The sequence below is a fragment of the Ptiloglossa arizonensis genome, chromosome 4, assembly GCF_051014685.1.
Source record: "Ptiloglossa arizonensis isolate GNS036 chromosome 4, iyPtiAriz1_principal, whole genome shotgun sequence".
NCBI lineage: Eukaryota > Metazoa > Arthropoda > Insecta > Hymenoptera > Colletidae > Ptiloglossa > Ptiloglossa arizonensis.
The window spans coordinates 20,718,742-20,734,341 of NC_135051.1; the positions used below are offsets into that span (position 1 = coordinate 20,718,742).

A 15,600-nucleotide genomic window follows, 5' to 3' on the forward strand; every position below is an offset into this window, starting at 1 on the left:
TATTTTCATTGCCCGGATTAACCCTTTGCTCGTGGAAAATCCCCGCCACGGTCGAAAAAGGACTCGGTGGACGAGCGGGAATAGCCTAATGGTCCTAGGGTCTCGCAAAGTGTACTTTCTCGGTCCTCGAGTCCCTTTTGCAGCGAGAATTTTTCTCCTTTTAATCCTGCCGCGTTCCTAGGGCCTTTTCAAACCCGTAATGTGTTCAAGGTATTTAAAATTATGTAGACGTAACTTCCGAGGCACGAGTTCAGCGCACTGAAATAAGAAGAAGAATATGTTTAAACTGAGCGTTTCTCAGAATCGGGAAAAATATATCGATAAGACGTGTTAAAAGCAACGACGAAATTTTCTTATTTTTCATTCTTTTCGAATGTAACTTCTACCATTGTATATTATACGTTGCCGATAGTTTGGTACACTTTACACTTGATATACCAATAGTTACTTATACCTTATTCTTGATATACCAATAGTTAGGTATACCTTCTACTCGGTATTCCTATAGTTAGGTATACCTTCTACTCAGTATTCCTATAGTTAGGTATACCTTCTATTCAGTATTCCTATAGTTACGTATACCTTCTACTCAGTATTCCTATAGTTAGGTATACCTTCTACTCGATATAGCTCCTACTCAGTATTCCTATAGGTAGCTCTATCTTATACTCGGTATTGCAATAATTGGGTACATCTTATACATGGTATTCCAACAGTTCGGTATACCTCATACTCGGTACACCAATAGTATACCTATCCCTAATACTTGGTATACCAATACAATACAGTCGTTACTTCCCCAACTCCTTACACACGACATACTGCTTAGTTTTCTGACTACGTTGGTTGATATCGACCACGCGACGCTGGAGTAGGTTTTTAGGGATTACTGAGTCAAAACGATGAGGGGAGGATCAACGGTGAAGGAAGAAGGGAATAATGACGGGCTCGGTTCGTCGTTCAACATGACGAATGCGAATGAAGTTTGCCCACCGATATTATTTTGTCGGAGAAGGATCCGGCTGGATAAAAAGGGTATTTATCGAAGAGTTTCATAAAGCCGGGGCAAACACCGCGCATTTGCCTTCGTATGTAAAACGGAACAATGTTTGATCCCGGCGAAAGTGAAAACATACACGGACGAGAGAATCGAGAATAATTAACGTGAAATTTTTTTTAACCGGACCGTGTTTCGGTACCGTGTTCGCGCGCAGGTGGAGAGTTATAACAGAAAAAACAACAGCGCTTCATTGTCGTAAACGTTAATGTAATTACGGCTCTGATCGATAACTGGGAACTGTTTATATTTCATCTCGACGGGTCTAGTGCGTTGTTTGTTTCGCGTTTCGATTAGTTTGCAAAGAAAAACACTCGTCGAAAGGAGAACCGGTGTCGTTAACTAGCTGCAATTTAAGTTTCGAAAAAGGACCTCACTTTTGATCGATAGAGTGAGAAATAGACGAGGAATTTATGATGCGACCACAAATACAGAATATTTATCCTTCGTTCTCTTCGTTAAGTGTTCTTAGTACTTTCATTTTTTTTTCATATAATTTATAAATTACATAGATTATATATCCATGGTATTGTTGGTATTTAGATGATCTATTATTATAATTATACGATTTGTATAATTATTTCACAGTAGCATGTAGAGGTATTTTGTAAACTCGTTTAATAACTCTAAAAATTCGGTCATTTATTATCAGGAGAGGTAATTAGACAGAGGAATTAAGACAGATGTTTAATTTTTTATCATTTCTTTTAGTTATACATTCGGTGAATGTTTCAAGCGTCACTGGAATAAATTAATGCCCGAAAGAAATGATTTTTAACTAGCCTGGAAAAAAGAAAAACTGACAAATGTTACAGCCAGCGAAATTATGGTACACGGTGTACACGACTTCGTGATGTTTTGAAATTGCGTACAAGGTTCACCGTAAGCGTATAACCAAGTTACACTCTACAGAAAGGATGTATGTGATAAAATATAAACTTACATTCATACCTTTCCTGTGAAGATATCTTTTTCAAATAAAACTAAAACAGAAACTCATTCTCTCTAGAGTACGAGTACACCCTCAAGGAGTTTTCGCTTCTAATTTGAAGATAAAATACTGGTTAGAAGCGAGCAGCCCTTACAAAAACAATTCTTACAATGTGTGACAAATTTTTCCATATCATTATTAAAAATTCTAGTCCCCTCTAATTCTTAAACCTACCTAAAAAATACGAACCCAGTAACGAGTCTTCTCTTGAACAAAACAAACAAAATATAACTAACACAAAATCTAGCAAGTTGTAAAAATCAAACAAAGAGAATAAACATCGTAAGATCAATGTTCGCATCGAAAAGGACCCTAAAGTCTCAAGATCGAAACGCTGGAGTACCATGTGCGAACACTACATCCATCTCGACTAATTCTATCGTTTATCTATTTTCGTTCCCACTTGGTAAATTTCTTATGGACTGTAAACACTGACGTGAGTACCTACCCCCGATTTATCGCTGGTACGCGTTAACGTACGCCTGATCGTGTCCCTATCGATCCATCGTGGGTTAAATATTTCGCGAACTATCGAGCGTCTACGCGAAACGAGCGTAGGCGGCTCTCGTATTTTTCGCTTCCTCGTCTACCCACGAAGTTTCTATGCAAATCGGTGAGTAACACTTCGCGTGGTTCCCTTGTCAGACCTACGGAGTTTACGATTCTTCCGGCCATTAGGAGGCTACGTAGCACTCGCTTCTCTTCCCGCGAGAAAGTTTCTCTGCATCGGCTTCAGGGACCGTTCAATAGAAGGCTTTCTCTCTCTCTCTCTCTCTCTCCTACTCACCCTACGCGATCCCAGAAAGTGGCCGCCTCAGCGAAATATTATCCACGAACAAACTTCATTCGCATTCACGACGTTTGACCGGAATCACGGCGGCAGGGCTCCATTCTGCCTAGTTTTTTTTTTTTTTTTTCTTTTTTTTCCTCTTCTTCTTCTTTTCTTTCCACCCTCCGCCACGATCTGGAGTTTTATTACGGCGGACTGGAAACGTCACGCGTCTTCTTCGAACCCCGAGCAAGCGAACCAAATAATCCGTCCCTCTTCGACTACGCCTCACCCTGCACGAGGAAAAAGTTTATCGCTTTACCATTGGAAATCTTACCCGTTGGAGAGTTTCGTGAATTATTTTTCATATTAATGTATTTAACATTTACTGAAATACGGATTTTACTGAAAATTGCTTCTTTTACAATTTGGAGTCTATTCATCGTAAACGGTATTGAAATATGCCTTGCAGTGTTTGGTAATTGCTTTTCATGGAGTAGATTTTGATATACTGCACGGATATATATATATATATATATATATATATCCGTGCAGTATATCAAAATCTACTACTATATCTAGTACTATATATATATAGTACTTTACTTTTAACACGAAAAATAATAAAAATGATACTGATACATAGTATACGTAATTTAATAAAACGGTGATATAAAATTGTGCAAGTTTAAAAAACATAATACACTGTTGTATGAAAAAAAGAGAGAAATATATTTTTGATACAAAATGTATTCTCGATTGTTCGAAAAGTTACTAATCGAATTAAACAAAAATGCTCCAATGACCAAGAATACATTTTACTTAAAAATTTCAGGAACGATAAATTGATTATTATCTTATCCAATTATAGTTTTGTTAAAGACAAATTTCGAGCTATAATTTAAAGGTAACCAATGATAATGGTCGAAAGCATCGATAAACTCGCGAGTAAGTTTACAAAACTCGTGAACGATCGTGAAAGTAATAGAATTTCGATATGGATTGATTTCCATACTATTTTTCCGGAGATCTGCAAATTTACGGGGACGAGAGTTGACAATTTATAAAGTTCCCGTGTAAATCGTCGATTCTAAAAATACAACGAGAACCGTCAACCCCGAAAGTGCGATGCATCGTACGTCTTCTTCTGAAATACATGCAGTGGAAAGGTGACGCATCGATCGATGTTGCAGAAGCGAGAATCCGGTGCGCCTTGGCGAGTGGGTGGAGGTGCGAGTCTCGAGAACCGGACGTTTGGCGTCCCTCGAGGTGGAGGACGATCCTCCACGGGAAATCCTGACGCCTGGAGCTTTCACGCAACTGTCTCTGCCGCTGAATCTTTACCTGGGCGGAGCACCATCGACGGACATGTACTCACCGAAGATGAGAACCACCGCGAGCTTCGTCGGTTGCATTCAGACCGTTATACTGAATCGTCGCGAGGTAAGAGTACTGTAAACTTCAGTCTACCGGTCGATACCTCGATAAGAGTCACGGCCCCCACCTCGTTAACTGTCGCGGAGAAAGTAAGCTTGCAAACATTTGAAACAAAGTTCAAGCGGACGACGTAACTATTTTTTTGTTTCGAAAAAGAATCTTGGGGGGTGAAAACATCCCCTAAAATGAAATTTTTTTATTGTATTTCGAATATCTACAAACCCGTGAAAGAGACGGAGGAATAAGTTCAATTCGATGTTTCGTGATTTTCGATATCTTGGAGTACAGTGGAAAAGAATTAAAATAATTCTGTAACTCGTGTACTTATTTCCTACGTTTCCAATTCTCATCGATGGTCGAAACTATTAGTAACGGGTCAAGGTGATTTCAAGGTTATCGTTCTTTTAACGCGACCTTGAGTCATCGATAATCGCACAAGATCAATCAAGGATCGTGAACAGAGAGAAACGATTTTGTACTTTCGATACCGCGATCATTTTGGATGATGTATCCTCGATAAAGAAGATACACTTTTAACCGAACCATCTAGAGAATATTCCCATGAGCCGACGATTTGATTTCAAATGGAAAAAAATACGAAATGCAGCTGCACCCCGAGCCAATTGCACTGTACTGTATACCAAACGCGAAAAGTGGGGGATTGTGTTTGATAATTTTCCTCTGAATGAAATTCAATTCCACTACCCATTTTCTCTTCCAAGCTGAACGACCCTTTGGTTATCCCGATAGCCTTAGAAATCATCGAGAGCGCGCGCTTTAAACCTCCGTATTGCACGGAACCGAATCCCCGAAGGGACTTCACCGAGAAAGGTAAAAATATTTATTAACGGTCCGGATGGTTTCACTCGGAGGAAATTATCTTGCAGAACGGGCGAGCATAAATATTTGTGCTGGCATTAGACCGTATGAATGCACGCATTGTGCGCTTTAACTCTTTTTCCCGGTGGCACGAAGAGAGTTAAATCCCCTCCGAGGGCCGCGACGTTGGAAGGGGGCGCTGCAGGTTGCGCTTTTATTGCATCGAAGTGCACCGACTTGCATTTCCCTTTGTCGCGGAAGAACTATTGTCTACTTATAAATTCACGAATATACCGAGCGGTATTAAATTCAAACGTAATGCCGCAGAGGCCGCCAACCGACTTACGCACAGTCGCGTTCGAGTATTGCAACTTGTAACCTCGCGATGGAGCTAATTATCGATCGATAATTGGTATATCTTAATGATAAGTGTATCTCGCGCGAGTCGTGGTGGTAGGATGTGACCTTCAGCAGCCAATATATTGTGCCTGCACTTCATATTGTGACAAGTTTTAAGCTATTACAAGCTACACGAACTCAAAGACAAAGTAAACCCATTTTAGTTCACAAGTGGTGTATCTCGCACGAATCGTGGTGGGGGATATGACCTTGAGCAGCCAATATTTTGTGCCTGCACTTCATTCTGTGACAAGTTTTGCGCTATTAAAAGTTACGCAAGCTCAAAGAAAAATTCAGTCTATTGTAGCATACAAGTATATATCGCGCGAATTGTGGTGGGAGTATGTGACCTTGAGCAGCCAATATTTTGTGTCTGCACTTCGTTCTACGAACAGGTTTACGATACTACGAGCGGTAGAAACGTTAGACATACTAATTTATCGCTGCGTGTCAAACGTGTGTTTGAATTTTTACACGTAGATTGGAATCCTCGCCGAAGCGCTCGGTGGAGTGAACGTCGGGAATTGCGGACACGCGTGTGAGGCGAGGCCTTGCGGAGACGCGGAATGTCGTCCGCTTCGGGACCGATTCACGTGTCGTTGCCGACCCGGTATGCCGCATCCGTGTCCAGCGCCGGATGACAATACGATCCTCGGCGCTTCACCAGCGAAATCGAACGTGGGAACGCGATACGAAAGATCTGTACCTAGCTTCTCCGGGAGCGAGAGTTACCTACACTACAACGACGCGGACACGATGAGAAGGTATCAAAGAGTTTTTTTAAACATCCGCACATTCGTTTAATCGATCGCAATGTTTCTCGAGTCATTCTCAAAATGGACAGAGTTTAATGCAACATAGAGAAAACATTTTATTCGTGTAACATCAGTTTACGAATACAATGTACAATCGAGATCTATTATGTAAGTTCAAGTTGTCAATTTTGCACACATTTCTATTTTTCCTAATTTTTATCAGTTCCTCGTCTCTCTTTTGGTACATTTGTATGTTTCTATTGGCCGGGGTAGATTTTACGAAAAAATTTCTAAAAATAGTATCCAATCGTAATATTAACAAACATACGATTCAATAATAAAAATTTGCTTCTCTCGCGTGTACTCAAATTAACACATTTCCTTTTATTACATTAACTTTCGGTCCGTCATGAAAAAACTTTTCCTCGTTTAGAGCTTGCAAAGCTGTGAAACAACCAGACGAAAGTTACTACTGTTTTAATTATCGACATCGTTATATTAATCTCGTTTCAAGGACCCATTAACGTTCCTCCATGCGTTAAAACGTTCCCGAAGCCGATACAATATCGGTTGGAACAACATTTAACGCAGAAAATGTTGAAAGACGATTCAACCGGATCGGGTCTAAAAATCGACACCTCTGTTCGATAAGTGCTCGACTCGGGTCCCGATTTTCATTCAATTGTCCAACTTTTCCTGCACCGATGTTTCGTAACTGTTCGATCTTTCGCTCAAACAACCTTCCATCCGCAGGATAATAAGCTACAGAGTGGACATCAATATGAGATTCAGAGCGAGTAGCAGTAGCGGTTTGCTGCTTTGGAGCGGACGACAAGCGGATCCGCAAGAACAAAGGGACAAGAACGACGACTTTCTTGCCCTAGGCTTGGACTGTGGTTACCTGACTTTGGCTTACAACTTGGGCTCCGGTGAGGCCGTTCTACGATACAATTTAACGAGACTGGACGATGATCTATGGCACCGTGTTCGGGCAGTTAGGTAACCGTGTTAGGAAGTTATGACTCGTAACAGTATCGGGAAGTTTTAACACGATGAGCAGTTTTTAATCGAGTTCCAATGCACTGAAGTTGACCGATGTGTATCTTTAGGAACGAACAGTGGGCGTCGTTGGTCGTCGACAGCGGTACAGGCGTCTCGGCGTCGTCGCCGGGACAGTTGAGACAGCTGAACACCGACACCGGTCTTTACGTTGGTGAGTGAAACCCTTTAATGGAAACGTTCAACCCTTGAATATGCAACTTCTTTCGAAAGGGACGGATAAAATTTACAAAATTATTTTACTCGTTACAGTAAGTAGATATTGGCTGGTAGATCAATCGAGGAGCTTTCATCGAGGAGTCATTTCTTCAGTAAATCGGTTTTAATTGATCATCGTGTATCTAAGAATATTTCCAGAAAATTTAATCGAAATTTGCAATTGAAATCTAGTATATGATACTTCTTCTTCCATTATTATATGTAGTTTTTGTCAAAGACATTTTTTGCCAAAATTGTTGGTATTGTTTTACTAAAAAGTAATAATTCGTAATGTAATCACCTTTCACGAAATCGTATTTCTGCATCAGGCTGCAACTACTGTTGTAAATTAACAGCCAGCAACTTCCACCTCAATCGACCTGTACGGTCGCGTTTAACTATCTTTGAGTTATTGCCAAAATTACGAAGTGGGCCATCCTCGTGGATCGCATATTCAGAGAAACTTCTGCTAACATTAACTTGTGTAACTCGTAAAGAAAAGACTCAACGTATCGCTGAAGCCTCGAAGATCGATTTAAATCTCAACTCATCGGGGAAAACTGGGCAAGTAACGAGGAAACAAATACGGCTGTCGTATTTTCAGCCAAACTCACATAACGATAAACATTTGACTAAAAATTCAAGAATCTATACTTCAAAAATTGAAACAAAATCTCTACGGTTGGAGAACCCTTCACAGACTCGATTCACCTTGACAGTAGCACGTTACTCATTTCATTGATCTCAGCATTCCCTTTAAGTAACCCTTAAATGCATAGTTCTTTTCGAAAGTTACAAATAAAATTGAAAAAAATTATTGCAATAAGTAGATATTGGCTGAGAAGTGAATTAAAATTGACAGAAAAAAGTGTAAGACTTAAACCTAAAGAGTCGAGGAACACAAGACTTACCAAATTACGATATTCGATTCTGTAGCGGAGTACCAGAGATGTCGGGCGGAGCAGAGCGGGGCCACACCCCTCATCCCCCATCGTGCGCTCAGACCGCGCCTCTCGTTCCCCACCGCGCGCTCAAACCACGCCCCTCGTCCTCTACCGCGCGCTCAGGCCACGCCCCCAGGGGTGTTCTCTCGTTTGTCCAACTATACATGGGTCTCGCGTGTGTTTGCAGGCGGCGCGCCGGACGTCGTGAGGACAACCGGCGGCAGATACACGAAGGGCATTGTCGGCTGCATCAGCGACCTGGTACTGGACTTGGACTTCTCCGTGGCGCTGTCGTCGCCGGCGCAGGCCACCAACACGCACTCGTGCATCCCCTGAAAGACACCCGTGCCGTCCGACATTAGGTGGTTGGGTCCGCGCGCGCGCGGGCCAGCGCTAGGTTATGAAAATAATACATCGCGATGAATTGGCCGGCGAAGCCAGGACAACGACGATGCAGCGTTCAAGGTGAACGGTGGGCCGCTCGTGGACGCCTTGAACGCTTTGTCAGCGGTATCGGCGTGCGATTTATACACCGATCACACCGGTTCATCACTTTTTGTACAGACTCATCAACGACGAAACTCTCTCCCGAAATGGAGAATAAATTAAAAATCGTAAAAAGAGAAAAAAAAGAAAAACGAAAATGAAGAAGCGCGACAGCAAAGAGGAAAGTAGAGAAAGAGAGAAAGGGAAGGAAAGAGGGGGAAGAGAAAAAAAAAAGTAACGAAGACTACGGTTCGTCGACGGTTGAATTAGTGGACAGCTTACTGTAAATATTAACGAAAAGTAATCGCGGTAATTTGGAGATCTCAATCGGTCGCCTCGCGACGTATTTCCGTTCTGCGGCAACTTCCTGTCCCGCGCCTAATTCGCGATCGAAGGCTCGAGCCACCACGGAGTGTTACCGAAATTTCGACGCAGCGGCGAAAAATGAAAACGCGAAAAGAAAAGAAAAAATGAAAAAAAAAAAAAAACAGTATGTAACGAAACGAGAACCACGTTTCCGCTTTTGTCAGCCCATTTACGATTTTTTGCGTTTCTTCGGGTACGCCCCGGTGGATTCAAAACGATTGCGTAACTTCTGCGAATCGAAACGATTCGTCGTGCTGAATTCCGTTCTGAGTTCCTGACGGGGTTGGACGGAAGTTGTCACGCGTGGAACGGTTCTCTCTAGTCAGCCCCACGACTGTCTCCCGGCCGGATTAAGAACTCGACGGGGCGTGTCTCGAAGACCGCCCGCGGCCTAATAAGATTAAAGTAGAAGTGTGCACACAACCCCTCCGCGTCAATTTTTATTACGCCCTCCGACCGGACGCGAAACCTTCGATTGTAACGGGGGCACTGTCAGTTTCAATTCCCCCCGCAGGAAAAGAGCGGCTTGAACCGATCGGGCCACCTTAAATACGTCCAAGGCACCCGACGGCACCTCTAGACCGTCTACAACCCCGAGGCAGTGTTTCTCAAACCGTGGCTCTCCTGGACCCTCGCAAGGTCTCAAAAGTAAAACAAAAAAAAAAAGTATACTGTATATGGGAATAAAAGAATACAAAAATAATCTTTTATTATTATTGAAAACACCCAGACAAATGTTCCCTCGTAATGTGAAGAAAAAAAATAAAAAAGAAACCGAAGGGGTGAGAATCCTCGAATGTTTGGAACAGTTTCTAATTTCACGAGCACTGTTTTGCGTTTGTTGCGAGTAGCGAAAGAATCTGGAAAAGAAATCAAAAGGTATTGAATCCCTTTGTATCGTTGCGCGTTACCTCGGTGAGCATTGTGTACAGAATTTGTTGAATCGAATAAAGAATTAAAAGAAAAAGAAGAAAAAAAGAAGAAGAAAAAAACGATTTTAAGATATATTTAAAAGAATTAATTCAAGGGGATCCGCGACGAGATTTGAGAAACACTGGTCACGTGGGTCGTTTTTACTTTCACGATTGAATTCGATGGCCGCGTCGAGCTGCGCGTGTATTGTACATACGGCTGCATACGTCTCTCTAGCACCGTTTCATTTCGCGCGTTCCGAGCGCGACGAGCCTACGAACGCTCGGATAGAGTGGAGTAGAACCCTTGCGGTGAAAAATTTAAATCAATTACAAAAGGTACAAGAAGGACCAAAAGCAATTGACATCGTCACCCGATGCGAAAGTAGCTGGAACGCCCCTTCCCCCCCCCCCCCTCCACCCGCGCGACGAATCAAGCCACTGTACGTGGAGAAAGTATCTTTTTCGCTCGACGAGTAAACGCGTGTTCTCCGTTGGTTGGCGCGCGCATGCGCGCACGCGCGTCAGCTTCGACTCGCCGACACCTCGAGCGAACCGCGTCGTCGCGCGACGACAAACGGTCGTGCGATTATTTTTCAAGGTGCGAACGGTAACGGAGAGGATCGTGGATACCCGATTCGCGGACAAAAGCATTCTCTCTCTGTGTACAGATTTTTCTTTTTCTTTTTTTTTTTTTTTTTATATAAATTCTCGTTGCTTTTGCGTCCATGATCGACAGACACGCGAGGAGAGGAGACTCGGACGCGCGCGCGCGCGCGCGTACGCGAAAGATCCGCGCGTTCGTGCTTACGAAAACTCACCACTAATGCTTCGTAACGTAAGTACTTCCTGCAAGCCGGGCAGCGTGTGTGTACGCTCCTCGAAGACGTTTCCGCTTATGAAGCACGAGCCGCACGTTCGTAATGGTTAAATATCTGTATAAAAACTAGCGACTTAATTACGGAGATATCCCTGCATATTTTCTTAACTTGGTAGAGCTTTTTCAAGCGGTCCTGAACAAACGGATCTGACACACGTGTTAACCCCTCCGGCACGACGGGCATTTCGAGCGGCGATGATGCGAACGCGACGAGGAACACAATCGGGGAAAATCGTCGGGAGTCGGTGTATTATTTCATCGCGTGGACTGTTCGAACGCTACGTTACGAGTCGAGTCGCGAATGCGATCCTAGAATCGTATCCGAATGCGTGACTGGTGCATCGAGTTCCAGCAAGATAAATTGGCCGCTCGAGATCACGGGAACGGAGTCCCCCCACGGTATGGTTCAGCTACCTCCTCCTCCCAGCGCCATCTCTCGCCTCTCAGCGCAAACCTGCAGGCACGCTGTCTTTCTCGGTACGGAAGCGCGTGGCGGTACCGTTAAGGCTAGGCCCGCATTCGGCGATGGAACTGAAAAATGTTTTAACGCTCTCGATAACACTTACAGTTGAAATTAAAACAGAGAACTATCGTTTCGATACTTACCAATTACACCGATACCTGTTCAATTGCATTTTTCTATAAACGTTCTCATTTTTAACTGTAGATACTGTGTAATAAATGAGTGCTTAAAATATTTCAGCGAGAGTTCCACTACCAATTCCTTCTGACGATACGAAATAATTATCGCAATACATGTTTGCGTAACATTCGATGGAACAGCACCTTATCCATTCTACGTCCAATGCGCACCTAGCCTAGGAGAGGAGGTACTTTTAACGTGGTTGTGGGAAAGATGGCCTTGAACGACTATTTTAATTTGCGCCCGCTGTTGCAGTTGCACTTGGGGTTCGCTAAATCCCCATTGTAACGATGGAAATTCAACGAGAAGCAGAATTTCCGCAAAGAGATCCAAAAAAAGTCCTTCGACCTTTGGTTTTCTGCGAAATTTGACTAGATTTATGTTGCGTCGCAAAGAATATTTTACCACAATTCGTATGTAGAGCTGAAGTCTTATTTCTAGGGACAGATAACGACGTTTCACCGATACACGCGAGAATGTAAACGATACCGGTCGTTCGAAGACTGTGCTGCGCGGATCGATAGAGATTCTAACCTCTAAATTCGTGGCGCACCTATGTCGAACTATAGGGTGGTTCACGCATCGGTTGTGCCGGAAGGATTAAAAGAAGCCGGTCGGAATCAGCCAGGTCAATACGTATACACGTCATATCGTAATGTGGACGAGGAAGCGGAAGAAGAGAAGTGGATTAACGAATAGGGGATTAAGATATACAAGTTTAGTTTCTTCGTTGTACGAGAATGATTTGAACGGACGATCGAACCCGAACACATCATAAAAAGCAATCGGCTGTAGTCAATTTTGTACGAATGTTATTTTCTTGAAATTATATAATGAAAATATCAAAGATGAATGGTAGTTACGTAGGAAGTACAATATATAATGTAAACGATTACACGTGAAGTCTAGCGATGTAAAGACGTAAATCCGAGACAGATATTTTAGCCCGTTTCGAAGGGCACTCTTCCTGTTTCGTACTGTTACTATGCACAATTCTTCGCAACGTGTGTATCAACCTCTGTGCGACTCTCCGAGCTTGTATACGTGTACATTTTAGGTGAAGATAATTTTCTTTTTTTTTTTGACCATCTGGTTACGTACTTTCGTTTCTACGAAAATTTCTTCGCGCTATAACCCGATCGAAATCTACCAACCTCTCAAAATCAGGGAAAAGTTAGACCCACCATATTCCGTTAGCTACCGCCCTCTATGGAAGACAGATTGATACTACACGAGTAGCGCTGTCGGATTTATGCTCCCCCTACTCTGTTTCTGTAACCATAATCAGAAGCGCTTGCCAAAACGTTAGTAGTGCGAACCAGAGAGCCTCGTGTCAGTTTAAACTAATGCGCTTCAGACTGAGATACGATCGTTGTTTGTGTCCAAGCAAATAACCGGTGATCGTATAGAATATTAGTTTTTTAAAGCTTGCGACATAATTTCTTTATCTTTTTTCGCTCGTAACACAGTTTAAAGAGAACGAACATGACGCGACGCGTAGTTTATAGGGAAACTATGAGAAAGAAGAATTTTACGCATCGTTAACACGGCATAATCCAGCGCTGTTCACCGCAGAAGCCTCTCAAACGTCTACTTTTCTCCTTCTCCATCTTTCTCTCACGCAACGTGTTTCGTCGCCATGGAAACTGTGCAACGCTAAAGTGACATCTATGACAAGCCAGCGATAACACAACAAACGCCATGCGTAACGTGTTCGTTATATGTGATGAAAATATTTTCTTATCCACTTTTTATTTGTTCAAAAATTGCCCCTTAGAAATTACAGTTCAAAATCTTTCTTTCATCTGTACAGATTTTTTAACCATCGTATTATAGGAGCTACATATCTTATTAAATAGATACTAAGGCAGTACTAGATTTTCAGTCATATTTATAATTGGAAAAGAAAAAAGTTATTATTAAGTAATTATGAGTGGTATACGTATATCCTGTGAAAGAAATTTAAAATAATATTCGAATTATCGAATCAAAATTCAGATTTATCGCATTATACAAACGTGATACAGGGCTTATTGTTAGAGGGGTTGGAAGAGCAACATCGTGTAAGTGGTTTTACTCGTGAACAGCGCTGGAGTAAAAGTGGGGGATGTGGTCTAGTGCGAGTCACAATGAAGGGAGTGACCTTGAGGGACACATTGAGTTCGATCCGATTATAGACAGGCTTCTTCGTCGCGTATAGAATATACACTTTACTCGTTTCGTTTCGACATCGTGTTTCATTCGTTCTATTTCCCATTGCCTATTCACACTGGATATAAGGTTCCTGAACAATTTTTGCTATTAACGGGTAGTAACAAATAATAATCCTAAATTCTCGACATTTGAAACTTATTTCAAATCATGTTTTCATCTGTGACTCGTCGAATCCCTCATTTTTTTTTTGTGTGTTTTAAAGTATTGCAAAATTTGTTTTCAATCTCAAAAAAATAGTAACTTGTGAAGCAACCTAATAATAAATTCAGACGAATTTGCGCGAGCAATGTTTTGTTCAAAACTGAGAAATATTTATAAAAATTTCTTAAACAATTTTATCAAGTTCTCAGTGTACCTGTTCTTCGCCGATTTTGATGAAATTTAAGTATGTTGTAAAACTCAACACTCTGAATAACTTTATCCTATACATATATTTTTAAAACAATGTTTAAAAGTACCACAATCATAATACTTCGTGTATGTTTCTGTTTATTGCGAAAGAAATAATTGTCTTAAATACAAGGGAGTCAAATATAGTTCAAAAAAAGTTATTATTTATTTAACAAGAATTACCAAAAATATAATAAAATTATAAAATATTTCACACGAGTTGAGAAACACTGATGTACTACATAAAGTTTTCTGTGAATATTTCAAAAATTAAGACCAATCGTCCATTATGCACAACGAAAAATGTTGTTCAAAATAACACTCTTTACAACATACTTGAAATTCATCAAAATGTACATTGAGAACTCGATCAATTTTAACCGATTTATAGACTTTGCTCGATTTCGAAAACTTTTGTTCCAACGTAAAAGTAATTAAATTCTACAGCAAGATCCTCGTGATTGAAAGATCTCGCTTCTCGTTAATATTTCTCGACTCGAAGAAGAGAAAATAAAATAAAAACACGTTTCGTGTTCATATTGTTTTCTTTTGTTTGAATGATTAACGATAAACTCACTTCTGCCTTTTCCGCGTTAAGTTTCTCGGGTGGATATGTAAACCGAAGATAGACGCGCGGTTCACGTACGATCGAACATGGAAATTACTCTGTCTGCCTTGCTTGGCATGTTTCTCGGCCAGTTTAAAGAAAAAAATAGATCATTATTTCTACAATCAATGCATACGTTGCAAAACGACCAAAAACGGTGGTCGATCAGCATATATAAGTCGTACAAAATGTCTGATACTCCACGACGATTGGTAAATCCGAATAAGGCTGAAGCAAATCGTACTCATACCGTATCCCCTCCATTGAATCTAAAGAATGAAAGACAACAAAATTGAAAATCGCTGGATATCACAACCTCGGACAAAAGCGAGAAAAAAAGGAACGCTATATTGAAAACGAAAAAAAAAAAAAATATCATACATATTAATATATAATAGATATTATATTATTACTGAATATTATATTAATATATGATGCTATATATTAAATATTTCTATTATGTCCGTCTGCAAAGTCTATTAGAAGAGTCTATCCTGTCAACCTATTCTTGCGACCCATGTGAGTCTCCTCGAATATATATGTATATACATATATGTAAGTGTGTGTATGCATGCATGTGTGCATATAGAATGGTCGAAAAATGATGTTTTTCATATTTCGATGCTGCAAAAGTATGAGCACACATCATAAACGAGATGATTTGGCATCGGAGGC

The 15,600-nt window shown here is 41.3% G+C and overlaps 1 protein-coding gene across 4 annotated transcripts in view; it reads left to right on the forward strand.

Moving 5' to 3' along the window:
• Positions 1-12,561, forward strand: part of LOC143145537 (pikachurin) — a 260,250-nt gene extending 247,689 nt beyond the window's left edge. For all 4 annotated transcript variants that reach the window (XM_076309011.1, XM_076309013.1, XM_076309012.1 and 1 more), the window contains 5 exons: positions 4,011-4,260; positions 5,953-6,236; positions 6,981-7,226; positions 7,337-7,440; positions 8,616-12,561. In XM_076309011.1, the coding sequence (XP_076165126.1) occupies positions 4,011-4,260; positions 5,953-6,236; positions 6,981-7,226; positions 7,337-7,440; positions 8,616-8,764 (1,033 nt within the window). In that variant the 3' untranslated portion in view covers positions 8,765-12,561. The remainder of the gene's footprint in view (positions 1-4,010; positions 4,261-5,952; positions 6,237-6,980; positions 7,227-7,336; positions 7,441-8,615) is intronic.
• Positions 12,562-15,600: the final 3,039 nt, after the last annotated feature.